A 27,805-nucleotide genomic window follows, 5' to 3' on the forward strand; every position below is an offset into this window, starting at 1 on the left:
AAGCAGCATTTTCCCATTTTGCCTTAGGCAGCAAAACGACGGGTAGGGTCGATCCTGGTCTTGAGCCTTTAGACTGCTTAGGGTTCATTTAAACACGCCTTTCAGCTGGCCCAGCAAAGAGCCTTCTTGGATTCATGTAATCCACAAATGGCAAAACCGCAGCCTAAAGGCAAGGCGATGCCAAAGCTCCGTCTCCCCTCTGATCTGGAGGGTGCTGCTACCTCCAGTAATATGGGGAAGGCGCTCTGTATATGCCCAGAAATATTCTCCCTCACCACCACCACCCAATCTTGCCTGGCTGCAGCGCGGATTGCAGAAGTGGCGCCTCGACCGTGCGCTAAAGCGACAAGGAAGCCCAAAGAGCCGGCAGAATAAAGCCAGAAAGTCACGCTGATTTCCCAGAGAGGGGTTGTTGGGGCGGGGGGGGGGTGGAGGCAGCCGCCCGTTACCATCTTCTGCGCGGTGGCAGAAAGACAGGGAGGCCACCCGCTTCTTTCGCCATTTGGCACCGTCGCCCTCTTTTAATCGCCTCTGCGGCTCTGGAAAGCCCTCTGCCTTGAGGAGGGGGCTGCTGAATCCGCGGCTTTCAGGACCCCCGCCCCCAGCCCAGCCCCCCGCCTCGCGCTCGGCCCCCTCCCAAGCTGCAGCGCTGCATTTTGCACCAGAAATCAATAGTCGCGGGGCTGGCCCTGCCCAACGCGGAGGCTCCGGGAGGCTGGCCGGAGCCGCTATATAACCAGGAGCCAGCAGCTTGCGCCTTCTTTCTCCCTGCGCGTCCAGCGTCTCCAGGCGCAGGCAGGCCAAGGCGAGGAGAAGGGAGACCTTGCAGTGCTTCCTGCTCCTGCTGCTTCTCCTCCTCCTCCCTTGGACAAGACGCTTCTCCTTCTCGCCCAAAGGGGTCCTGCAAAAACGCGCGCGCTTCCTTGGCGCACGGAGATGCGCGCAGCGGCAGCGGGCAGGGCAACAGCTGGCTCTCAGGGATCTCCTCAAGGCGGCTGCTGCTCCTGCAGTTGCTTGGCGCTTTGAAGGGACCCGCTTTGGAGCACCTTACCCGCGGAGGACCGGCCGTTGCGCAGGCGCTGAGGGTGCCTGCTCGCCTAACCTGCTGCTGCTGTCACTTCGGGGACTTTGTTCAGACGCCCAGTGCCTCTTCCCTCGGCCGCTGCGATGCTCCCTTTTCCGTGCGGAAGGTGTCCCCAGCTGCTGCTGCTGGGCTACTGTTGGCTGTGGGCTCAGAGTTGCCTCTCGCTGCGAGTCCTGAGTGGTGAGTTGAAGGGAGGGTTGAGGAACCTGGTTTCTTATTTGGGGGAGAGCAGCGAGAGAACTGGGACCCCCTCCAGATGTTTCTGGACTCCACACTCCCATCAGTCCTGACCATTGACCATGCTGCGTGGGATTGTTGGGAATTGGAGCTCAACAACCTCGGCAGGGCCCTTTCCCTACTGTATAAAGACCCCCGAAGTGCTCTGGGTATTCGGGTGCAATCCTTCCACTTCCCCCTTTCATTGCTTTTCAACTTGATCATTGAACAGTGGTTAGAGATTCCCAAACAGAAAGGTGGCTCTTTCTGGCGGGGATCCTCTTACTTTCAAGCGGGTGGCGCTCTATTGATTCAGTGAGGCAAAGGGAACTCAGGGAACACAGCCTTGGCATTGTGTCACTGGCACTAGGGACGAGCAGTTTCCTGGCGAGTAAAAAAAGGCTCGATTTTTGTCCCAAGTTGATGATTTGACTTTGCGGAAAGATCACAGCCTCAATCCTGGAAACTCCAAAGATGAGATCCCCAATTCATATCTTTAAATATGGGGGTGGAAAGTTTGATGTCCCTTATATTGTGTCTCCTAAGTCAAAAGGTTTTGCTCTGATCTGTCCTCCATTTATACAGAGTCTATTTGCCCCTCATTTTTAAAAAGTTCAGAGACTGAGAAGCAGGATAGAGGATCAAATATGGAGAAGCAGGATGGGGGCTCAAATGCCAGATAAAGAGTGATGTGAAAGAGATGCCCACCACACCTGACAACTTTCTCAGTTCCTGCTTGTCTGCAGTAACCACCGAAATCCACATTCATGTTTGTGGATAAGGATTTGTGTGGCAGGAAAGATATCAGTGCAAGAATACCTCTGAAGAACCATGTGTGCTACCAGATGTAGACTTCCACCCTGAGTAGTGGGTGGAAGGGGTATATGGGTGGTGTCCTAAACTTCTGAGCTCATACTTCTACTGAACTTTGACGTGAATCAGTATTGGAAAATCCTACATCTTCCTCAGATGATCCCATTCTGCAGAGGGTTGGACTAGATGACCATTGGGTTCCCATTCTATGATACAATTTTCTTGCCTTGAGTATTTCTTTCCAAGGAAAGAACTTCACAGGGAATTTGCTGAACTGCTCAATTCTTTATAATTAGGAAGCCATCTTCATATATTGAAAAGCTCCTTAAGCAATTTTAAAAGAAAATATTGATTAACATACAAAGTTTTTCAACTGCGGCGCAAAGTTCCTTCCTTCCTTATATATTTGCCATAAATATGTGAAATATGTCATAAATATGAGAAATATACTGTGCCTATCCATTCATTGCATGCAAGAGGTGGAGGAGCTGGAACCTGCCCTGTGTGTCCTGCACATAAAGATACAGTGTACATAAGCAATAAAGAATCCAGTTGTATCTTTAAGGTCAACAAACTTACTATGCAAGGAGCTGTGATAGATTAGACCTAAGTTTCCCCGGTGCAGATTCAGTGTGTGCCTATTTTCTAGATGGACCTGTACATATTATTACCTGAGTGTGTCCTATAGGGTACATTTCAGTCCAATTCCAATGGTTTCCTGAAAGGTCAGGCAGGAAGCAAGGGACTAGAAATTGGATAAGGTGATAGTTATGCTCCAGTTTTCCATAATTAGAATAGATTCATGAAACATGAACACAAGAAGCAGGAACCTTTAGACCCCTCGTCATTGGACACACCACTTTTAAAATGAAATGAAAAGAAAAACATTACAGGGAATCTCTTAGAAATGGCTTAAATAGTTCACGTAACCTAGAACCAGTTCCGATCTTTTTCAGCTACTGATCAGATGCAGCAGCAACCCTAAGGTGCTATGTAGGCACCAGGGGGTGTCAGTGTCAGAAACTTGTCAAGGCTGCCACCACAGTTATGGGGACCACTGCAGATTCTCTCCCCCCCCCCCATCCCATGTCTCTGCTTATCTGGCTGTTGTTTCTTGTTCATTCAGTGGCAACAACAAGAAGGAACATTGCCCTTTTGGGCAATGGTGAAGATGGTCTCAGGGAGAGGAAATCAGTGACAGCAGTCACAAGGAAGCAAGTCTATGCAGGAATGGGGAAGTGTTGAAGGCATCTTATCCAAGGGCCCCTCAAAATCTGTATTGTGATAATAGCTGAGGGGAGGGAGTTGCATGTAGCAAACAGGAGATTAATTCATGCCGTCCCTTCTGAGCTTTGTGCCTGGAAGCCACTATATGAATGGAACATTAATCAAATAAAAGGAGATAACATTGTCCATTCAGATGCCAGGCAGAATTGTTAAAAGAGATCTGTACCATCTCCAGGTTGCAAAGTCTTTACCTGAAGACAGTGGCCATCCCTTTAAAAGTTCTAAAGTATTAGGCAACTTCTTCAAAGTACTGCACTAGTCTCTTTGTCCACCCACCTCTTTTCCACCAGAACACAAGGGGAAGAAAAGTGGAGTGGACTTTAGTGAATTAACTGTACAGGAGGTGCACCAACTGTAGTCTTGGTGCAGAGCATTTCAGAAGTGAAGTGCAACCTATGGATGAAGACCTTGAGATACTTTGGGTGCTGAATCCTTTGGTGTCTTCAGATAACCTGTTTATGAAGTATCCAACCAGATTTGTTTGCAGAAAGCTTGTGCTGCAGTTAGACTATGTCTTGTCTTTGTTGAGCATTTGTTCACATTTGTTTGTGGTGATGTTATATGGCCATGAGCATTCTTTCAAAATTCATCCTGATTTGCTTGCATGATGTTTATACATCTTCCCATGAATTGTTTGTTCATCCTACACTTTTCAGTGTAGATTTTTTGTGCCAGGGAAACACAGTGCTTTGATCTACTTTAATTGCACAAACCTAAATTTCTGGTATGGTTTGACTCCATTCCACAAAATGCTGACACTCAGGAGGTGTCCATTGCTTGTAACAACCCAGGACAAATGCAAGAGTGAGAGTATCTGATGGAGAGACATGACCATGGGATTTGGAGAGAGGGGCATTCAATACATTGGTAACATGGAGCTCTACTTTGTGTTCCTATCTTATTCAAGTGAAGCTTTAGAGGTGCAAAATATTGATGTCTGGGATTTGGGATGGCATGGATGAGGGCGAGGGAAATAAGCTCAATTTAGATATGATGGAGCTGATGTTGCTGGGTAGTTTGTCTGGCTTGGGTTCAACTCATTCTGGGAGGATCGCACCCTACAAGAGGATCATATTTGCAGTTTGGTGGGTGTTGATTGACCCAGCTTTGTCACCAGAGGCCTACGTGGCTTAAGAAGCCCAAAACATTTCCCATTAGCTAAGGCTGGTATACCAGCTGTGGTCCCTTTTAAGCAGAGATAAGCCACAGTCATCCTTACTTTGGTGATTGCCTGAATAGATTATGGCGATATGTTGTATATGTTGAAACTTTCTGAAAATTTATGAATGCTGTTAGACTAACTGAGATGAGCTATATGTAACACATCTTGCTGGTTCTGAAACAGCTTTGTTATCGATCAGCCCCAAATTCTAAGAGCAATTTAAAGCCTTATGAGCAGTGTTTGAAATCCCATAGGCGCCAGGCGCGTTTTGAGACTGGCATGGGTCCAACTGTGACTATGTGGATGCCAAGTTGGTGACTGACATCTCCATCTGGCTGGCCCCTCCAACTCTCTTGAGCAGGTAAGCAGAAGAGCTTATTTACTGCATTTATATCCCACCTTTTTCACCCTCCTCAGTTAATCCTGAGAACGACCCTGTGATGAGGTTAAGAGGCTGTGACTGGCCCAAGGTCACCCAGTGAGCTTCATGACTGAGTGGGGATTTGAACCCTGATCTCCCAGGTCCTAGTCTGACACTCTAACCACTACACCACACTGGCTTCCTAGAGTATTTCTGCTATGGGGCAGCAACCTAAATTAAGTAGGTAAATAAGTATGGGAAAAGCAAATATGTCACCCAGAGAAGGATCTGAAATATTTTGCTTGAAGCTTGAATTTGTTTTATTCTGGATTGTTTCATTTGATGTTTTAATGCGTTGCAAACCACTTTGAGCTTTTTTCTTTAAAATATAAAGTGCTATAGTAATGAAATGAATAATAATAATAATAAATTTCACTGGGAAAACAATAGCTATGGTTTTCCCAGTAGTGATATATGGAAGTGAGAGCTGGACCATAAAGAAGGCTGATCGCCGAAGAATTGATGCTTTTGAATTATGGTGCTGGAGGAGACTCTTGAGAGTCCCATGGACTGCAAGAAGATCAAACCTCTCCATTCTGAAGGAAATCAGCCCTGAGTGCTCACTGGAAGGACAGATCGTGAAGCTGAGGCTCCAATACTTTGGCCAGCTCATGAGAAGAGAAGACTCCCTGGAAAAGACCCTGATGTTGGGAAAGATTGAGGGCACAAGGAGAAGGGGACGACAGAGGATGAGATGGTTGGACAGTGTTCTCAAAGCTACAAACATGAGTCTGACCAAACTGCGGGAGAAAGTGGAAGACAGGAGTGCCTGGCATGCTCTGGTCCATGGGGTCACGAAGAGTTGGACACGACTAAATGACTAAACAACAAATAAATTTCACTGCAAAAAAGAAAAGATGCCTAGATATGCCATTGTAGTGACCGTGACCCAGGTTTAAGGTGCCATTTGGTGATTAGCTGATATATTTGAGTTAATAATAATAATAATAATAATAATAATAATAATAATAATAATAAAATTATTATTCTCTGGCTGGCTTCCAACAGAACACTAAAATGCAATAACCTATTAAACATTAAAAGCTTCCCTAAACAGGGCTGCCTTCAGATGTCTTCTAAAAGTTTGATAGTTATTGTTCTCTTTGACATCTGGTGGGAGGGCGTTCCACAGGGAGGGTGCCACTACCAAGAAGGCCCTCTGCCTAGTTCCCTGTAACTTGGCTTCTCGTAGCGATGCCAATTCTTATGCCTTTTCGGCAGCAGACTCTTTCTCTCTCTGTGTGTGTAAATACACACACACACACACAATAACGTTTTCCAGATCTTTTTAAACATTAAGATAAAATTGATTTCTGCTTCTGGGGTCCCTCTCTGGGATAAACTTAACAGCAGCACAATGTACAAAATCATAGTCTATAACAAGAATGTGCACAATAGAAAGAAGTTGTGTTCTCAAAACTACACCATGCAACCAAATTCCAAACAAAGTTAAGCACCTTAAGCCTGTTAATTTTAATGGGATTAGACCTGCCTATTTAATGGACTTATTTGCTGTATGTGTGCAGGAAGACCAAATGAGGAGGTGCCAATCACAGAAGAAGACTTCCAGGTGCACAGGAAAAGGTTGATTAGGCCCAATTTGTTTTGGAATAAATCATCCTTTGGAAGACTCTTGAATTATTGCTGTCAACCTGTCTATAAACCACTGTTGTAGCTTGTTCCACATATACACCAGTATTCCTAATGGTGTAGTCTTAAGCCTGCTTACTCAGACGTAAGCATCTCTATGTTGAATGAGACTGGCTCTTTGCTGTGGAAGACTGGGGATTTCCAAGCCATATTGAAAGCAGAGCTACTTGAAGTTTTGTCTGAGGGTTTATGTGCAGTCAAATGATTTATATTTTTATTTTGAACAGTTGACTCCCTCCTCATTGCTGCATCACAGACTAATTTTGAGATGCCTCTCAAAAAACAACAACAGTGTATTATGAAACATAATGGGAGAGGTGACAGCTGTTGCCGTATGTGTGTAAAGCCCCCTTGTGTTCAGGGAACTAGTTCCATGGACTTACAAATACTAGTCAGGGTTGAACTGTAGGCCACAGTAGGGGTGGGGGAGAATTTTGACTCAGTTGCCATTTAAGGGCAAACCCACCTCTTCTGTATTTGCTGAAGAAGTACGTGAACCAAAATAGAGCCATCCTTTAGAATTTGCTCTTCCCCAAACTGTGGAGGGCAGTTCTCCAAACCAAGTAACATGTACACAGATGCATATACAGTGGTACCTCGGGTTAAGTACTTAATTCGTTCCAGAGGTCTGTTTTTAACCTGAAACTGTTCTTAACCTGAAGCACCACTTTAGCTAATGGGGCCTGCTGCTGCCGCCGCACTCCCGGAACACGATTTCTGTTCTCATCCTGAAGCAAAGTTCTTAACCCAAGGTACTATTTCTGGGTTAGCGGAGTCTGTAACCTGAGGCGTATGTAACCCAAGGTACCACTGTACTAGGGTGCATAAACTGCATGTACCGGTATATATTTGTGAAAGTAACACAGAATAATACATTATATTAGGGGAAATTGGATTGCAAAAAATGTTTATAACAGGCAAAATTGCATATTAGGAGAAATTCACACTAAAACACTCAATAATTACACTAATAACACTCAATAATCAATAATAATGAAATGGATATATTTTCCCATCCCTGGTCACAGCGAACATAATCTTTGTTGGGTCTAAATGAATGCTCCATCAAATCACTGGAAAGGTGTCTAATTGTGTTCAACAGGTTTGACTCCAGGACTAACAAGGTAACTGCAATCAAATGCCATCTCTGCAAGTTAGGCCAAGATCACATAATAGGCACATTGGCGCCAATTATTTTCAGTGCACTTCTGATGTGTAATAGTGCCATTATTTTCTCTTCTCACCATGAATTAGCTCCCCAAATTCACCTTTTGTCAATAAGATTGAAAAGCGACGGGCAGCTTGGTTGTTATCAGCAAATATGATGGACATTTCTCCCACTATTTATTCAAAACTCTCTGCAACTGCAAGGGCTATAAGTATTTCTCAAAAAAACCACAACAAACAAAAAAAGACACACTGGCAATAATGTCAAAATCATAGAATGGTGGAGATGAAAAGGATTTGATCTGTGGGCTTCATAAATGAGCTCCTGAGAACTGCATGCTCCTTATCCCTCAGCAGAGCAAAATTATTCTATTCTGTTCTCTTATCTCTGCTAACTCATGATACTTCATGGTAGCTTGCAGCATTTTTACATTCTACCATGTCTTATCTCATATTCTCGTAATTGACCCTGTAGCAATTTTTCTCATGGTGGTAGTGCTATAAGAAGTGATAGGGAAACACATTATGCTTTTGTGTTCATATTGAATTATTGGCAACAATAGCTGTTTGCAATGCAGTAGTTCACAATGCCTGGAGTTGGCTGAAGACCAGTCCTTAAAAAAGAAAAGAAAAGTGAGAAGACAGGGTTAGGAAAAACTGCTGAGTGTTACATAACCCGCATTGCTGTACCTATGACATCATAAAGCACATAAAGTGATGATAACGCAGTTTGCAAAAATGCAATTACTTTAAGTATCTGTTGGGCAGGAAATATGCGAGCTAATCTTTTTACTAGCCACTTAACAACCAATGTATTAATCAAAGCCATTATGCCTTAATGACTGCTGTTTGCTGTCAGTTTATTTTTGCCCTTTTATTTGTGATATTTCCTTGATTTTGTCAAGTGCTCATTCCAATATTTACGTGACAGTACTCAAAATAAGATCTCTCAAAATAATTCATAGGGGGGGTGTGACGTTGCCATTTACTAAAATGGAAATATCAGCAACAGAAGTGTGGCACTATTCCAGAGATAGTTGTTGTGTTAATAATGGGCAGACAATATCTACGGTAGCCCAAAGAATAGATGGAGATGCATATGTCAATCTGTTTCACAGTCCTTATGGAATGGTAGATCCCTCTGAACACTGTGGCATGAGCATCTGATCTGTGTGGACACTTTTTGCTTTTCTATGAGCAGTTACTCTGTAGCTGATCACATGAGTTCTTGCTCTAGAAACAGGCACCTCATGGAATCATAGCTCTCAAACTACTGGGGTAACATTCAAAAATGCCTTTATGTCTGCACATGCTCAGGCACACTATTGCTTCTACTTTTACTTCACACATTCCAGAAGAGAGCTCTGGAAGTTACACAGCTTCTGGAGCCAGCCCCGGGCTCACATTAGAGCTAGTTAAAGGCTTTCCAATATTGATCCAAGGCATTTGAATTCACATCACCTCTTCACGCTGAATAGGAGGTTGTGACTTATGCTTCTCTACGAAGAATTACAACTGGCTGAAGCATGAAAGCATTTACAACTTTGCAATAAGCAATACCTCTGATTAGGGCAGCACTATGTCAAAATTAGACTAGCTAATTTTAAGGTTGGTTTCCCATTGTCAAGCTGGTATCACCCTTATGTTCAAGATGTTGGCAGCAAAATAGATGGGACTAAAGTAAAGGTAAAGGTAAAGGACCCCTGGACAGTTAAGTCCAGTCAAAGGTGACTATGGGGTTGCGGTGCTCATCTTGCTTTCAGGCTGAGGGAGCAGGTGTTTGTCCACAGACAGCTTTCCGGGTTACATGGCCAGCATGACTAAACCACTTCTGGCGCAATGGAACACCATGATGGAAACCAGAGTGCATAGAAACGCCGTTTACCCTGCTGCCACAGTGGTACCTATTTATCTGTTTGCACTGGTGTGCTTTCGAACTGCTAGGCAGGCAGGAGCTGGGACAGAGCAACAGGAGCTCACCCTGTTGTGCGGATTCGAACCATCAACCTTCTGATTGGCAAGCCCAAGAGGCTCAGTGGTTTAGATCACAGCGCCACTTCCATCCCAGGCTATCTCACAACGGAGCTATGAGGAGCATTAGGCAGAAAGACAGGCATTTGCCCAAGGCCTTGAATCCAGGAGTATTTCCAGACTGCTGCATCGGACTTCCCTACAAACAAATCAAAATGAGTGCTCAGTAAATAATAATGTTTAGTCACCCTACAAACAAATTAGGATGAATGCTCAATTGGTGGCTTGGAAGTGACCCTCTGTCTCCCCAGTTCAATACAATAATCATGAGGCCACGCTGACTCACTTTGGGTGTGATTGGCCATTTTCAAATATGCTTTTGATCTATTCACTTACTTCAGAAGATAGAGCAAACTAATGCATGAATATATGTTTTCAGATTCTTAATAACATTCTTGGAATAAGCTTAGCGCGATTTATCAAATCATGTTGCAAAACATAGTTGGAAAAACAAAACAAACCTTGTTTCAAGACTTGAGCTTTTCTGAATATTCATCAAGAGCTTTGATAAACCAAAGATCCTTGATGAAAGCAGGAGTCCTCCTAAGATGTTATCTCCTCCGCAAGCAAGAAAAGAAACATGGAAGTGTGATGCTTCACAATGTTTTCAGTTTAGAAAAATAACCCTTGATCACTGTGGCCACAGAAAATAAGTACAGCTGGTGTAGAGGATCTGCTGCTTCTGTTACTTGAAGTGAAATGAGCATGTTCCACTAGGTAAATGTGAGTTGCACTTGTGGTAGGTGATACATAAGTAGCAGTCAAGTACAACATTCCTTGTTTTCCTAGAGTAGACATGCGGGGGAATGTTTGGTCCAGCCAGTTGAAAACTTACTGTTTACTCCTGGCTGGGACAAACTTCCTTTGCATGTGACTAGAGGTGGGTGTGACCTTACCTGTCCAGGTAACAAAAGGACAAGGCATGCTGCCTCTCTCTCTCTCTCTCTGACTTCCTCCGTCATTGGAGCAGCTTTTTAGCTAGAAATGCTCTGTTGGCTTTTAGCCAACAGAGGACACTGGGATTATTCCCATTTGGGATAGATCCACATGCATATACTTTGTAACTAAGTCTGCCTTCAGGGATCCAATTGTAAACTGATGATGTGAGTAAACTTATTTTATATACTTTAAACAAGATTGTGACATTTTTATTCTTTTAAGAGGGATATAAGGAACTCACCAGGAACCTCATATTGAGAGGCTTAAACAAGCCTGCAGCCAGCTATCCGCTGGGCATTTAAAAGGGGAATGTAAAACTCTGCTAAGTAAAGGAACTTGCTAGTGCAAGTTAGGAAGGATATTAATAAACAATATAACCTCTTCTGCCTCCTTGAACATTCCCACAGCACTTGTGCTCCGAGCCTCAAAACTCATCCCTCATGGAAATAAAGACACAGTGGAGACAGAATTTAGTTTAAATGTTAATGGGCAAATTTTGGCCACAACTTTATTGAATACACAAATGTGACTGGCATTGGCTTAGGCATTGGTATCAAAACTGTATCTGGCTCCTGCCCCACCCTGCAGGAAGCCGGTAAGGGTAAACAACCAGTAGGGGGATCTCTGTCAGTGTATATTGACTGGTGCTCACCCCTGGAGTTCCCAGGGGTCCTGGCATGGCCCTAGCCCCTCTTCGGGCTTCGGACGAGATCCAGACCCCCAGATTCTTTTAATGGAATACCCTATTCATTGGAGGGGCTGGTGATGGCCGTACCTCCCCTCCCCACATTTCCCTAAACCAATGCTTAACTGCCAAACCTTACAAAGTTGTGACGATTGCTAAGAGGTGGGCAAAAACCAAGTGGCCACAGACAATCTGCCACAGTGGGAAAAATTCCTACCCAGCCCCCATTCCAAAAGAGGCAACCAAACATGACCTAACTAACGGGTAGGTGAGCGGGTGTTCGGCAGCGTGAAGCAAAAGGAGGTCCCTATGTCGCTCTGCCAAATAAGATACCCCCAACCCCCAACTTTGCCACGCTGCTGATTGGCTAAAGGCCGGTAGCATAACTGTGGCATCACCAGCTTGGGGTGGGGCAAGCCCCACCCACAAGCCAGTTGGGGAAGGTTTCAGGGGCCAAGCACAACATGGACCCTCTGTTAGGAGGATCCAACTTGCCAGGCATCTTTAGATTGCCCCTGGTACAAGCAAATCTGCAGCAGGAAGGTAAAGAGAAAAGAGGCAGGTTATGCTGAGAAAGGCAGGTGAGCAGAACAGGTGAATTGGGTCCAGAGCCAGCTTCAGAGTCCAGCTTCGAAAACAAGGTCTCCCACTGATCAGAACATCTTCTACTAAAAAGGGGGGGGGGAGTTAAAAACATCACAGCAGAATGAGAAGCAACTTCATGTGGATTTAGTAATACCGTACTATTCAAATACAAACAATTTAATAGTACAATTATCACAAGTTTCATCTGAGTGACTGCAGAGAAAATAAATAAATGAGTGTACACATACATATTATGCCTTTAAGTTATTCTCTGTTCTTTTGAACCAGGGCACAGCTAGGGTGTGTTAAATAGAAAACCCCAAGGCTGAGAAGAGCTTGTGTGCCACTTTTGACTAGACCAACAGAAGCCTGCACAGGAAAGCCATTGGTTAACCTTTAGCTTCATGTTTAGAGAGAGCATGTCCCATCCGAGGTTTCAAGTTATGCTTCAAGATCTCTGTGAAGCCACAGATACCACCAGTTTGAGGCTGCTGGAACATTCTTAAGAGACTTCTGCTTAGACAGAACTCTGGCTGTCTGCCAATACTGATCCTATAATTTACAGCTGCAGGGTCCATGAGATCAAATGGGGGTGGGTGGAAGCATCTATTACAGAAACAACTAAATGGGTCTCAGCCTCACATTTTATAGCATATTAAATATATGGAGTGGAACTAATGCCAAAAAATAGACATTTTCTACTTAGAACGGTAAAGCTGTCAGAATTTTAATAGTTTGGCGCACAATTGCCTTCAGGAAATACTGTAATATGTAGGGCTTTTTCTTTGATAAAGGCATACCACTTAAACCAACAAGTAAAACAGTGTTTCATTTGCTCCTTCAGCATAATACCAATTTGCTGGTTGAAAAACCATTTATCGTGTATTGATCCAGGTAATTAGACTTCTGCGTTTCTTCTGGAAATCTGTGAAAACTAAAATGCTGAGTCTGTTTTAGTCAGATGTGCAAATAAACTTTGATACAGTACTAATGTATGCTCTCAGGTCTGAAGAGCTCTGTTCTTTGTGGATTCTTTCAGAGCTCACTTTTTCTGTGATTGCATTAAATTGGAAGTGTGGCACTTTAGGTTGTCGGTGATAGATGCATACTGCTCAGAACGGGTTTACACATCCATGTACATTATTTGATTTATCTGTATTTATATACCACCCAACTTTATCAACCCCTAACTAGGATGTGTGTCTTCTGGGATGTGCTCCTGGGTGAGTTACGTGACCCATACCTTGCTTTTGCCCTGGGGTAATGTGAATTTTGCTGAGGAAAGGCACTGTGTATATGAGACTGTGGGACCTGCACATTGACAAGGAAAGGGAAGGGATTGTTACAGTATTTAATAATTGGCTGAGAAGATGATCACGAGGTGAAGCCATAAGACGTTTGGTAGAGATAACTGAGAATATTCTGAGTCAAAATTTGTTTATGAGATAGTGGGACAAATCACAATGACAGTGCTTAGACTTTCCCTCTGATTTTTATTTTTTATTTTGCAAACAAGGAGAGTGGAATAGTCCCCACCTCTTAGCAACACAGAAAGGTCTGGCCTCACCTCTGATTGATTAATATTGATTAATTATATACCACTTAATGCCAAGATAGGCTTCCATCCATTTACAAAAACCATGTGTAAAATCCTTAAAACATTCAACTCTGAACATCCATAGCTTAAAACATGCAGCAAAACAATAATCTTGCAACAGAGTAACTAGAACAGGGTACTTGGATCAAGAGATCAAGAGAATTCAATATAAGAAGTTCAGGATTAGTGAGCTGCAGTATACACTCTCTGTCTCTCTTCTCAGGGGAGTGATGGGTAGAAAAAGTTCACCAGGCCCTTTGTAGTGGTTGATATGAAGTACTTTGAAACTCAGAAGGAGCTAGACTGATTTAACTTTTAAGTAGGTGGACTAGAAGGGAGCTTTGGATAAGAGGAAAGCTTGGCTTCATTTGTTTCTTATCTTTTTAATTCTACATGGCTGTACTGTTTCTTTATTTCTACAAAGTTCTTTATTACCCTTATTGTTTTATCATTTCTTTATCACCCATTCTTCTTTGCATTTATAGTATTTCTCCTATTTTATTAAGCAGATATATAATTATTTCTCTACTACCCCTCGTGTTTTATTTTTGTTTTTTTATTTTTTAAATAAATATTTTATTAAGTTTTCACAATAAAAGACAAAGAAAATACAAAATCACAAAAAATACAATACAAAAATACAGACATTAAACACATCAAAAGAAAAAGAAAAAAGAGATAAAAACACATATAATAACAAAAAACAAAAATTCCCTCTTTCTTAATTTCTCATCTTCAATTAGCTTATTTTCCGGACTTCCTCACGTCTCCCGTTCTTGTATCCCTTTAAAAAAATTAATTCAGCAAATTCATATCCTATTAATTTATCTGTTGTTAATCCAATCTTACATTTTACTTTTTTGCTGAAATCCCTGCGATTCATTTCAATGTCCTTAACATTCATAAATTTTACAATATTTCTGCAAATAAATTTTAAATTTCTTCCAATCTTCCTCCACCGTCTCCTCTCCCTGGTCTCGGATTCTGCCAGTCATTTCCGCCATTTCCATGTAGTCCATTAGTTGCATCTGCCAATCTTCCAAGGTGGGTAGATCTTGTGTCTTCCAATGCTTTGCGATGAGAGTTATTGCTGCTGCTATAGCATACATAAAAAAGTTCTATCCTTCTTTAACACCGATTGGTCCACTATGCCCAGGAGGAAGGCCTCTGGTTTCTTCGGGAAAGTGTTTTAAGTTTAGTTCACATGAGTTACCGTTTTGAGTGTATGGTCTTTTATTAGTGACTCAGCTGTACCCATGGGGAATAGTTTTGAACCCAGATTCACTTGCTACATTTGCTGGAAAAGTTGGCCAGTGGGAGATCTCCTACCATAAGACTTGTGCCTCATGCGCTTAAGGGAATCTTAAATTCTGAATGCTCGGGCAAGATGTTCTTAAGTTCTGATTCTCTGGATGTAGTTAGGTAGGACATTTGTGTACTTAGAAAAAATATATTGGCAATATATCTCCCCAGGGGATCTTTCACTGTTTTAAATAGTCACTCCCTGACTCACCAAGTCATGTATGGTAGCTTAGAAGAATTTGATCAACCTCCTTGTTTTGCTTCCTACCTGAGACCACCAAAAGTGTCTGTTCTCAGGCACCAGGCAGGTTACTATACCTGGTTGGTCATCAGAAATCAGCTTTATGGGTCACATTTTGTTCAGGCTTGGCAAAAGATAACCAGCTAGAGAGATGAAAGACCAGCATAAATGCTGAAGCATAAAGATGTTTCTTAGCAGAAAAGAAGCTGTTAGTTTCCATATATTTATCTTACTAATGAATACAGAATACAATTATGAAATTATGCTGCGGCAGTAGTTTTTGAAGAGACATAATGTAATGTGATTTATCCTAGAATGCAGATTAGATCCCATCGATGGAACAAAAAAGAAAAAGAAAGAAGGGGTATGGTGCAGTGAAACATCAATAGTACTTAATGCAATTCATCACTAGATTGGCTTCTGAATCGGATCAAAGTTCTGACAACATAATAGGAAAGGATGATTGCTAATCATATGATACATCATGGATGGGTCAAAATGCTACCCTAGAGATCTGTTCTTTCTATTTATCAGCTCACATCTTGCATTTTCTGTGGCATGTTAGCTCTCAAGCTGAAATTGTGTGTGACGTTTAGGTAGTCAGGACCACTTGTAGGATGAATAAAATAACTTTGGTACATTAACAGAGATATCAATGAATTTGTTATCATCATTTTCAGCAGCTGTGACAATCCGTTGCCTATTATGTAACATTTGAGGGTATGGCTGTTAATTTTTAAAAATGTCAAGTTGGTCTTTACTCCTATTATTCCCTTCAGGTTTTTCCTCTATTGGTCTCTTCATTTCCTGATCTCCCAGGGATTCTCATACATCCCTCTTCTTTAAAACTCATGGGCATTTGTCAACATCACTCTTTGCCTCTCCAGCAAAACTCTCCAGTTTCTTATCCTCCATGGTTCTCTTTAATTCCCTTTTGAAGCTGTCCAGATTGGTGGCAAAAATCACACACTCTCTGGTAGAGAATTCCTTGGTTTAACTAAGTGCTGTGTGAAGTAGTCCCTCCTCTTATTTGTCCTCATTCTTCTACCCTGCATCTTCATTGGAAAAATGGGTTCTAAGTATTATATGAGAAAGAGAGAAAGACTTCTATCTACAGTGTTACCTCAGGTTAAAAACTTAATTCATTCTGGAGGTCCGTTCTTAAACTGAAACTGTTCTTAACCTGAGGCACCACTTTAGCTAATGGGGCCTCCTGCTGCCGCCACGCCGCCACATGATTTCTGTTCTCATCCTGAAGCAAAGTTCTTAACCTGAGGTACTGTTTCTGAGTTAGCCGAGTCTGTAACCAGAAGGGTCTGTAACCCAAGGTACTACTGTACTTTTGTACCATGCATAATTCTGTCATGTTCCCTCAGTTTGCTTACATTTTGAAAAATAAGTTTAAAAGTCTCAGTGATTGTAGCCTTTTCTCATTGAGAAGTTGCTGCAGCTGCTTGATCATTTTTACTGCTCTATTCCAGCTCTGTAGCATTTTTTTAAAAAATAACCAGACTTATAGGCAGTCTTTCAAACGTGGTCACACTAGATTTGTATAAAGGCATTTTGATAACGGTATTTTTAGTTTCTTTTATAAGACCATAACAATTTGACCTTTACACAACAGTCAGACAATGGTTTGATGTTTTCATCAAGTTGTCCACCATAACCTCAGATCCCATTGTCATTTATGTGGTTAGAATTCTTTTTGCTCTAATGCAAATCACTTTCTACTTGGACTTACACAGTGGTACCTCGATTTACAAACATAATCCATTCTGGAAGTCTGTTCTGAAACTGAAACCATTCTTAAACTGAGGCGCACTTTCCCTAATGAGGCCTCCCACTGCCAGTGCCCTTCCACTGTTTGGATTCCATTCTTAGACCAAGGTAAAGTTCGCAAACTGGGATACTACTTCTGGTTTTATGGAGTTCGTAAACTGAATAGTTTGTAAACAGGGCTATTCTTAAACCGAGGTACCGCTGTACTTAGAATTTATGTGCATACTTTATATGTATACTGAATTATATTTGCTATGCTCATCATGCAGTTTTGTGAGTTTCTTTTAAGAGTTCCTTGCAATCCCCTTTTCTTTTAAGAACATTGAACAATTGGGGATCGTGAACAAATATGGATATCATTCTGTTCCCCCAGAACTACTGATAATTTATGAATGTTTAAAGGTCACTGGTCCTTTACAGATCCTTGGGGGATCCCACAGTTCACATCTCTCCTTAATGCAGTATTTCTGTTATTTAACTAGTTTCTGATCCATAAGAGGACTTCTCCTCTTATCCCATTCCTGTTGGCCTTATCTGGTACCAGATATGCTTTCTCTTTGTGGAGTTGGAAAGTATTTTTATTCAATTCATTCATGAAAGCCAGCAAGGAATAAATGCATGCCTACCTTCATTTAATATTGCATGCTTTTGATACGGTATTTGTTGGATATTTCACAGACGATGTGGTAGGTATAAAGCTTTCTGGTCTAAATTATATTTTCATGGGGAAATACAAAAATAAATAAAACAAGGATGATGCTGTGATTCTTTCAGTAGGCTGAGTCCACATCTGAGTTTGCAATTTGTTTCTTGTTTTCCTTAAACTATTCGGATCACCTTGTTTCTGTGTCTTAACTTTATACTATATTGTTAAACAGGGTGTTTACTCTATTAATATAGATATTTTATTATATGTATGTTTATCATATTAAACATGACACATATGTGTGTGTGTGTTAGATAAATATGAATTTGGTTACTAACAAATGTACATCTGGTTCCTTTGTCTGGATACCATAACTCATGACCACAGCCTAGGGTTGCATATGATTTTCTGTTGCAGAATTGGAACCACACATATGGCACTGAAAAGTTGCCCAGTTCTGCCATATATGGTAGGGCTAACGTGCTTCGGCATGAGGGACAAGCAGTGATGTGCACATATCTCTGAATCAGAATATGCAACCATGAATTAGATTTCTATCACACTGTCCACTTAATCTAGTAAAGTCAGATTAAAATGATCCAACAATTTAGAACTATGTGACATAATCAAAACCCAAACCTGGCAATTAAAAGGCAGCAAGAGGTGGCAGATAACTGACCCCAAAACAAAACAAAAAATAATGGTTAAGTGATTAAGTTATAGTGCAATTCTATGCATGTATTCTTGGAAATAAACCCCATTAAGTTCAGCAGGACTTGGGCTGCATTCAGACAGCACTTTATTGTTTCCCTGACATTTCCATACCTGATAATTTCTTATCTTTTATGTGGTATTTCACATGACATAAAAGCCACTTTTGGAAATCTGGTGGAGGTTTAGCACTTATTTCCATACTAATTGTTGTTGTTTTTTAATCTGTTTGCAATCCCATTAACTCACAAGCCTGATAATTTGGAAAGCTGAGTTTTGTATTGTAGTTCCATGTGATGAAAAGTGGGGCAATATCCCAGCAAGAGTTCTTCCCCACTGTTCAAAATTCAGCTTGACATGGCAGTATGTCAATCTAAAAGCCACAGTTCCATAATGCAGCTGGTACTGCAGTGTAAAAGGAACATTAGAAATTGGGATAGAAGCTCTAGCCTTATAACCAGTAAAACTAATGCAGCAAACCTCACATTTGAATGCAGCCTTGCTTCCAGCCCATAACCATGTGTATTAGCCTAGAAAAGAAGTTTTGAGAAAGGCACTGAAAATATTGTAAGGTGGGGGATGACATATATACCTAGGCAAGGACTTACATACGCTGGGAGCCATCACAGAGCAGCTCCCCTTCCACATTCCTACTGGATGTACTGCAGACAAAGGGAAGATATACAGCATAACCTTATCAGATGTGCTCAGTAATAGAGTAGCCTAAAATGGGAGAAGAAGGACCTTTACATATTCTGGTCTCAAGCCTGGTAGACTTCAGTAGTGCCAGCAAGCACTTTGATTGGAGTCCAAAAACTTATTGGTATCCAGTGCAGTTAGTACAGCAAAAGTGTTATTATTATGTCCCAAGGACCAGCCCACTTAGTGCTCTTGCTGCTAGCTGAAGTTTCTGAAAGCTTCTCTATAGCAGCCTCACATAGAGCACATTGCAGTAGCAGTCCATTCTTGAAGTAACTATGGAGCAATGTAGTGTAGATAGATATTCTTTTCAGAGTCCTTAGCAGGGCTTTCCCCCCCCCCCCTATCTGGAACTCGCCAGAGTTCAGTTCCAGCACCTCTCAGGGGGGTGCCATTGCCATTATAAGAGAACAAGAGAGATGTTCATGGTGAGTTCCGGCACTTCTTTTTCTAGAAAAATAGCACTGGTCATTTGGAAACCATAGTTTCATGCTATGTCTGCTATGAACCTGTGTGAGCATTGGGTTCATGCGCTTCGCCCTCACAGTCACAAGGAGAGGATTAGAAACATTCATTTCTGCTTTTGAACAAATCACAGTTTCTGATTACTGGTGCTGGCTTTAGCCTTTAAAGCCCTAAACGGTTTGGGCCAAGGATACCTGAAAGACCACTTTCATCCATATGAGCCTCACCAGATGCTCAGTTCAACATCCGAGGTCCTGCTGTCTGGCCAATCAATAAACCAAATATTTATATGTTTATATTCTTACATTTGTAGCCTACGTTCCTTCCATTATGTAATCCAAGACAGCATTCATGTGCTTCCCAAAGACAGCCTTTCATCTATTCACTGACCAGAGACAGAACTGCTTAGCTTCAGCAATGTGGTGGCCTCGTGATTCTTCAGATCAGACCTTGGGCAGGCACCTTACACAGGGCATTCTCAATGGTGTCCCCATACCCTTGAACCCTCTTCCCATTTCTGTTTTTTGTAACTTAAAAGGTTTTGCAAGAACAAACCATGCTTTAGATCCTGAAGGGTGTATTAGAAAAGTATTTAAAACATGAATACTGGGGAAACTGGTTTGTTCTAATTAAACCTAGTTTGTGCAAATCACAACTCTCTGAATTCATAATGGAGGACTGTAGTTTGTTTAAAAGCTGAAAGGATGCTTCCATTGAAGCTCACTCCATTTAAGCTTCTGATGAGGTCCTTTCCAGTTCCATTTTAACAGGACCAGTATCAGCATTTTGATGAGTGTTCAAATTACACTTGTCTCAGGACCTATCATGTGACATTTGCTCAGGAGACAGCTTTTGCTCATCAATCTCTGTAGCTGGATAGGAGCAGAGCAGTTAGGGTAGAGAGGATCAATGGAGGAAAGATGTCATTTTCATGTCATTCCATTTCTTTCATTTTTCACAAAAAATTGTTCATGGCTCCCACAAAAAATAATAATAATGAAAATGTACACATGATTCATTGATTCCCCCCCCTTTAGTCTGCACTTGTGGGTTGTAACCTTCACGAATATTGTACCTATTGCGTCTCAAAAGTTATCCTATCAGATTCTTACATTTTTAAGGCACATAACATTTTTGAGTTGTTTATTAATTTTTCAATCATTAGCATGGAATTCTGGGAAAAGTTAAATAAAAGATGGTGCGAGAGTAGGGGAATGTAACCCTGATGTCATTTACATGCTGTTTTGCTATGAAAGAAGGCTCCATTAACCTATAACTGCATGTCTCTATATTGGTGTGTGGTTGTTTTTTTAGGGCAAAAGATATGTTATGGTGATTCAACACACCCCTGCTACAAGATAGCCTATTTTCAAGACTTGTCCAGACGTCTGGGATTCCAGGAGGCTCGCCTGGCCTGTGAAATAGATGGCGGAGTACTCCTCAGCCTTGAAAGTGAAACAGAGCAAAAGTTAATAGAAAACATGCTGCAGAACCTCACAAAATCAGGCCTCGGCATTTCTGATGGGGACTTTTGGATCGGGCTGTGGAGAAGTGGAGAGGGACAAACCACATCAAGTGCCTGCCCTGATCTTTACAAGTGGACAGATGGAAGCAATTCACTCTTCAGGTAAATATTTTGTGTCATTTGCTGCTGCTGCTGCTGCAAACAGAGACCAAAAGGGGATTTGGGGCTGCTAGGCAGACTTGATATTGCCCTGGGGCCCCATAATCCCTGAAGAGAAAATGGATCCTGTGAAATAAGAATAATGAATTATGTATTAGTAATTTATAAAGAAAGAAATGTTTACTAGTGAAATACCCACCAAATGCTGGCAGCATGTATAGAAATGTGACTAAGTGGGTAGATAAATGCTAATCTCAATTTTCTCTGTTTTTGTCTCACTTTCCCCATTTCTCTGCTCCATCACTGAATCTAGCATAGTATTATTTATATCCAGGGTAGTCAACATGCTGTCCTTCAGATGATGTTAAACTGCAGCTCCCAGCTTCCTTAGCCATTGGCTATGTAGGCTGAAGATGATGGGAATTGTAGTCCAACAACATTTGAAGGCACCATGTTGGCTACCTCTGGTCTTCATAGGCATACAGTGGTTTTCCAAAGCTTCAGAATGAAGTATTTCTCAGTCCTTGCTGGGAATTGAACCTTGGATGTTTTGCCTGCAGAGAATGTGCTTTACCACTGAGCTACTCCTGCTCCCTTTTTTAGATCCAGCAAAGCAAAAACGGACTCACAAGCAATAATAGTTTTCAAACTATTTTTTACTGTAATTTGTGTATTGTTATAGAAATTGGTATACAGATGAGCCTTCCTGTGGGAGCGAAGCTTGTGTTGTGATGTATCATCAACCAACTGCAAATCCTGGCTTGGGAGGGCCTTACCTTTACCAATGGAATGATGACAGATGCAACATGAAGCACAATTTTATCTGCAAATATGGTCCAGGTAGGAAATGCTGAAGATGAGCTTCATATGTTGTGTGTGATTTCTGGTTGATTTTTCAAACCCTTGAAGTCCTGGTGACTTTACCCTAGTGCAGGCCATGTATCTCATTAAGACAGGTGAAATTCACTGTTTAGTTGGATTAGTGTATAGAAGCAAGATAAAATGTAAACAAGGGGGGGTACTATGTTATTCTGTTACTAAGAGGCAACATCACCCCGCTTCAAATTTTAACAGAGGGCCTACATTTTAGCAGAAGTTAAACTAATCATTACACACTATTTTATTTTCTGCCTCAAGCATAGGATCTTGCATTAACTATCCATACAGTAGTATATATATCTCCTTATAAATAAATTCCATTGAGTTCAATGGGACTTATTCCAAGGGAAGTAGGTACAGAATTGCAACTCTAATTAAGTACTTCTTAAGATGCCACAGGATGTATTGTGCCCTTAAGTACAAAAATCTATCCTACTGAACACAGTTGTCAACATATGGTTTTAAGTATCTGAAAAGCTGTTTATTTAAATTTAGGATTGCCTGAAAAATGTAAACAACCTATTCCTCCCTGCCTTGTTTATATATTATTTTAACAGATGACATCCTAGAAAAAGAATTAGGAGACAGAGCAGATCCAGATTATGGTAAGAAACGTTTGGATTGAGTTGCAATGGTAAAGCAATAGAATCTCATCCATCATTTCCAAAAGCAAAACAATCCATAGATTGGAAAAGCAGAGTAGCCATGGAACAGCTGAACAATGAATCCTGTAGAGAATAATAGTTACCATATATGTTTTTATAAGTGTATGGATACATTTTGGAATATTTCAGTTCGTAACTCTTATTCCAGATGTTATCCCTATGTTACAGTAAAGTCCTTAGACGAGTTTATCACCTACAGTATTCATGTTCAAAACTGATTAATCCTGTTGCCTTTGGAGCTTTTGCAAAGTGCAGTAATATGTGCAGATGTCCCAACACAGGAATTCGATTTTGTTTTGTTAAAATATGTAATTACTTTCACAGAAGCCCAGCCAACGGTGCCAGCAGGGAAGCCTCACGATTCAAGCAAGCCAGAAGATCATTTTCCGGTGGTTGTTACTGAAACTGGTAATTGATGCATATGATTCTGATATCTGAGTAATATTTAAATATAAAGCATAGACTGCAGACATGCAAACCCCACTTATTCATCATATGAATAAACTGGCTGTACTCCCAGAAACTAAAATGAACCTGAGCTCTGGGATTTTAAAAAGAAGAAGAATTCAAGATGTCGTTGCTGCAGGGCAAATAGCTCTACTTGGGTTTTTAAGGGGAAATGCTTTTTGTCAAGGATAGACATCACATCGAAAACAGCCAGAGTCAATATGCCAAGTATTTTCTCCCACAGTTTCCTCTCATTCTTACTCCAGAGCCACACACAGTGAATGAATTGCAGGGGGTTCTGCATGTTCAAGTCTTAATCTAGTCCATTAAGCTTAATGGACCGCAGAATAACTAATTAAAAAAATGATCTAACAAAACATTTGGTTAATGAACAAGTTTTGGAAAGTCAGCTTTTTGCTAAAGTTCTGCACCTTCCCAATCAGGTTCTTGTTTTGTTTGTTTGGCTTTTATAAATGGTGGCTTGTGAGGTTGTTTGCTGAGTACAACTGCCTACAGCTATGATGCTGAAGTATGGGGCATGCATTTCCCCCTACTTTGTTAGGTAGTGCTGGAGGTGGGGTACTATTGAAGCAACCTGCACCCGTGCTGGGTTGACCATCCGGTTACCAATCATACATGGGACTGGGTTCAGCACTCCCTGCCTCCTCTGTCACCACTCAACACAGAAAGGAAATGGTGAGAACCAAAAGCCCTGGCCAGGACACCCTGGGACACTCTCAAAACTTTTACAGTTGTACTTTATGTGGAAAAGTCTTTAGAGGCGGGCAAGTTGTCTTTCATGTCTTTGCCACGACCAGTTTTTTCACTGATGCCTTGAAAGAGCCTCAGGGTAGTGTTCTGCAGTCTACAGTTTGAAAATTGGAAGAGTAGAGTTCTTAAGATTGGATACCTCTTGGGTTGTAAGATTTCATGGACTAGATCACACTAGTTCATACGTGTGAGCCATTGGCTTAAGAGATCTCTGATTGTTGTGATTGACTGGTGCAGTACAAGATTGACCCTGTGCAAGCAGAGCCTATGATTTCAAGCAAAATACAATAATGAAACCCTTTTTCTTGTAGGTTTAATTCCCAATTTAATTTATGTTGTTATACCTACTATACCACTGCTGTTGTTGATATTAGTGGCTTTCGGGACTTGCTGTTTCCAGATGCTGCATAAAAGGTAACTATTATGGCTGGACAGAAAGAGTGTCTTGGAACTTAAGCTCATGTATTATAAAATTAATCCTTCCAACTGACTCATATTCAAGGCCATTCCACACACAAAGCAAGGCCATTATCATTTGCACTTGAAAATGAACATTATTCCAGTGTTATGCCTTGACTAAAATGGCAGGAAGTCCACATTTAATAATGTAGCCACATCGTCAAATAGATAATGTGTTCAACATTAATAGCAGGTATATTGAGTTTGCAAAACCTTTTGTTCTAAGTAAGTTAATGCTGCTCTCATGCTAGTGTAAAGAACTCGTTGCTTTTGTAGATTAGTCATGGGGAGCCTTGGCCTTCCAAATGTTATTGGACTACATTTTGCATTTTTGTTGCTCTTTGGCCATGCTGCCTGGGGCCGATAAGAGTCTAACAACATCTGGATGGCTGCTGCTTCTACACACCTATAGTATAGAAACTAGAAAACTAACATTTTAACCCAATGCCTAAGCAAACATCCCTTAGATAGAAGAAAAGGTCCTTGTTGTGTACTTGATTACAATGCAAAACTGAACTTACTACTTTTTCTACCCTGCTCTGATACCTGCCTAGCTTTTCCTTTCAAAAGTCTGTTTAAGAAGAAATCAAGGTCAATCATACTCAGTGAGTTTCCCAGCTTTGAAGATTTGGTTAGTTTCTGTTATCAAAGGGATCGCAGGAACAGGCTGTTTTTTAGGGCTGAATCAGCTGAAACACTATCTCTGACACAGGCTGTGTACCCACCAAACATTTAAAGTACATGACACCACCTGAAGAATCCTGGAAACTGTAGTTTAACCCATCACAGAGGTACAATTCCAGTACCCTCAGCAAACCAAAGTCCCCAGGGTTCTATGGGGGAAGTAATGTGCTTTAAATGTATGATGTGCACACAGCCACCACAGTATGTAGTCTTGGAATATTGTGGGCACTGTTCTCTCTGCACTGCAAGCGAGGGCGTAGCCACTGCTGCTACTGCTACCTATGCAGAAGAAAGAGCAATGGCAGGAACACAAGGATTTGATCCCATGCTGAGCTTTGTCCTCATCCCCATAAAGTTTAGTCAGACTTAAATCATCCACATTTCCTTAACCAATCGGCTGCAGTCAAAGATGTGGAGCTGAAGTGGGTTGGGAAAACAACACAGGCATATCTGACTGAAAGTTGCAAGGAGAGGTAGGACGCACAAATGCCATTTCAGCAGCAAACTTATGTCAAAAACACACCAAGTTCTGCTCCAACAGGATGCTATATTGCTCTTGCTCTCAAAGGACGAAAAAGTTATGATGGTCCCACTGGTAGTGCTAAAACCAAAGTAAGGCACGAGAAGCATCCACACTGAGGATTTCTCCTGTGCTTTATGGCAAACCAGCAACTCATTCATGCTTAGTGGCTTTCCCTTTCCTTTCTTCTAGGGAAGCAAGGAGAAACTGCTTCAGTGACTCATCTCCATTATCATCTGAATGCCTTGCAGAAAGTTTAGATTCTAACTTGGTATATTTCTCAGTTTCTATGATTGTATTTTTAAGGTAGAGCTAGGAATCCTGGCAACTCCTGTGATCTACAGAACGCTCTTCCAAGAAACTTTGCACAGGGACAGAATCTCCTCACCAGGAGGAGCTGGGTTGGCTTCATTTAGTTTGGTGACCTTGAAATTGTGTTGCTCTATATCTATGGATATAGTTCAATCTATGCACTTGGCTCAGAACATATTTTTGCTACCTTTGTTCAGATGACATCCCACTCAAAGTGTCCTTTAAAAGCAGCAGTACTGGATTGGGAGTAACTTTTCCTTGCTTCATTCCATGGCACTGTGGCAAATTCGAAAGGTTTGGCACAATGTGGTTGGGATCAATTGTGCTTTTATTATCAGATTGTTCCTAGCCCAACCCATGCATCTCAGACGACTAACAGTTGTATGGGAAGGACTCAAATGTATTGCTAGGCTTTTAGCTGCTGTGCCTTTGAATGGAGCCATAGAAAAGAAGCTTCCACATTATGGATGTAGTGCCCTTAGGTTAGCTGAGAAATAAATGCATACTGCAAAACTGGTTTCAAAGTATAACACTGCTAATGGTGGATTGAAGAAGGAAAGCCACTGGGCTGATTCAACAGCTATGGCTATTAATTACCATTAGGAATTTTTGACTCAATACAAAGAAGCTATAGATCAGGTAATGAATTAATGTACTGTAAGATAAATATGTAAAGTACCACACGAAGCTTACTGGATCTAAGCTTTAGGACTTTAAGGTTTGCCTGAGGGTGGGCATAGATTTTGAGGACCATATAGATGATAGATCTGTGAGAAAGCACAGCACTGATAGGCTCATCTTGTATACTTCCTTACCAAGAAAAACATCCTGTCGAGTGTGAGGTCACTTTCCAGCGGCTAAGTGCATAATCTTTTTACAGGAGGCCAACCAAGCAACATTAGTAGCAGAGACCATTTGGAAAGCCTTATCAATTGTTTTTTGAACACCGTCACCCATCTTTCATTGCATACTTGCATGAACATATGAAAGGAATAGATGCATAATAAATGCATGTATATACAATTGTGTTTCTAATTTTCCAGTAAAGGAAGAACAAAAACCAGTCCGGACCAGTCTACGCTATGGATTTCTAAGAATGCACGGAAAGACAGCAGCATGGAGGTATAGAGATATGACTGAAAAGAAAGCAGGAATAACACTTTTCCATTCAGGATCTATTATAATGTCATGTCAGATATTAGCTTGGAATGGCTTGGAATTGCAATGGATCAGCAAAATGAACTGGAAGCTCCCCCTTGAGGCAATTGTTCAGATCATTTTTATATGCAATGTTTGATTTTGAATTCAGTAGCAAAACATGGCACTCCAAAAGAAAAAAAGAATGCATTTATTTTGCTATGGAAACTGACTCTGCTACAGATAGTAATGAGATGGAAAGAGCATTTGGAATATATATGGGAAAATGTCTTCTGTATATGTCACTTCTAAACAGTCATTTCTAGTTTAAATTTTAACTCCCTCCTTGTTAGTTTCTCATACGTTGTATTGTCTCTTATTAATAGGTGTACTGTAAATTCAGTTAATATAAATTTACAGTGTAACAAAATAATTTATCTTTGCATAAAAATTTGATAAAAATATTGACTGTAGGATTATTTATTTGAAATAGGAGGTGATTTTACTGTTGTTCTTTGACTTACATTACTAAAGACAATGGCAACACTGTGCTATTCTGCAAGGATAAACTTCAAAATCACGGGGAAACAAACTGATGAACTGTAATGAGTACACTTTGGTAGCAAAAAGGGTATTTTTATATTATGCTTGTCCAGGGGCAACTTGAGTCATTCTGCCTGTGACAAGTTATTCATTCAATCCTTGGAAACAAAAAAAAAGGGGGGGGGATGGCCAGGCAAAGATCGCTAGTTATTGCTGTGCCAAGTAACTAGATTTTAAGAACAATTGTTGATGATCTAAATAAATAAACTGCCCCCCCCCCGGTC

At 41.2% G+C, this 27,805-nt stretch overlaps 1 protein-coding gene across 2 annotated transcripts; it reads left to right on the forward strand.

Moving 5' to 3' along the window:
- The first annotated feature begins 667 nt into the window (after window positions 1–667).
- On the forward strand, window positions 668–27,774 carry CHODL (chondrolectin). Of its 2 annotated transcripts, XM_082220802.1 has the most exons (8): window positions 668–1,264; window positions 20,795–21,107; window positions 21,787–21,944; window positions 22,541–22,588; window positions 22,973–23,056; window positions 24,178–24,280; window positions 25,722–25,800; window positions 26,885–27,774. In XM_082220802.1, exons 1-8 carry the CDS (start codon window positions 1,168–1,170, stop codon window positions 26,885–26,887), a joined length of 885 nt encoding a protein of 294 aa, XP_082076928.1. In that variant the 5' UTR covers window positions 668–1,167; the 3' UTR covers window positions 26,888–27,774. The 2 variants fall into 2 exon arrangements, with proteins under 2 accessions (XP_082076928.1, XP_082076927.1); XM_082220801.1 differs by lacking the exon at window positions 25,722–25,800 and having other exon boundaries at window positions 669–1,264; window positions 26,885–27,772.
- Window positions 27,775–27,805: the final 31 nt, after the last annotated feature.

The sequence above is a fragment of the Podarcis vaucheri genome, assembly GCF_965113315.1.
Source record: "Podarcis vaucheri genome assembly, chromosome: 4".
NCBI lineage: Eukaryota > Metazoa > Chordata > Lepidosauria > Squamata > Lacertidae > Podarcis > Podarcis vaucheri.

Coding starts and splice junctions, on each gene's coding strand:
- CHODL (XM_082220801.1), top strand. CDS start 1,168: ATGCTCCCTTTTCCGTGCGGAAGGTGTCCCCAGCTGCTGCTGCTGGGC. Junction 1,265..20,794: donor CTCGCTGCGAGTCCTGAGTG/GTGAGTTGAAGG, acceptor TTGTTTTTTTAG/GGCAAAAGATATGTTATGGT. Junction 21,108..21,786: donor GGAAGCAATTCACTCTTCAG/GTAAATATTTTG, acceptor GTATTGTTATAG/AAATTGGTATACAGATGAGC.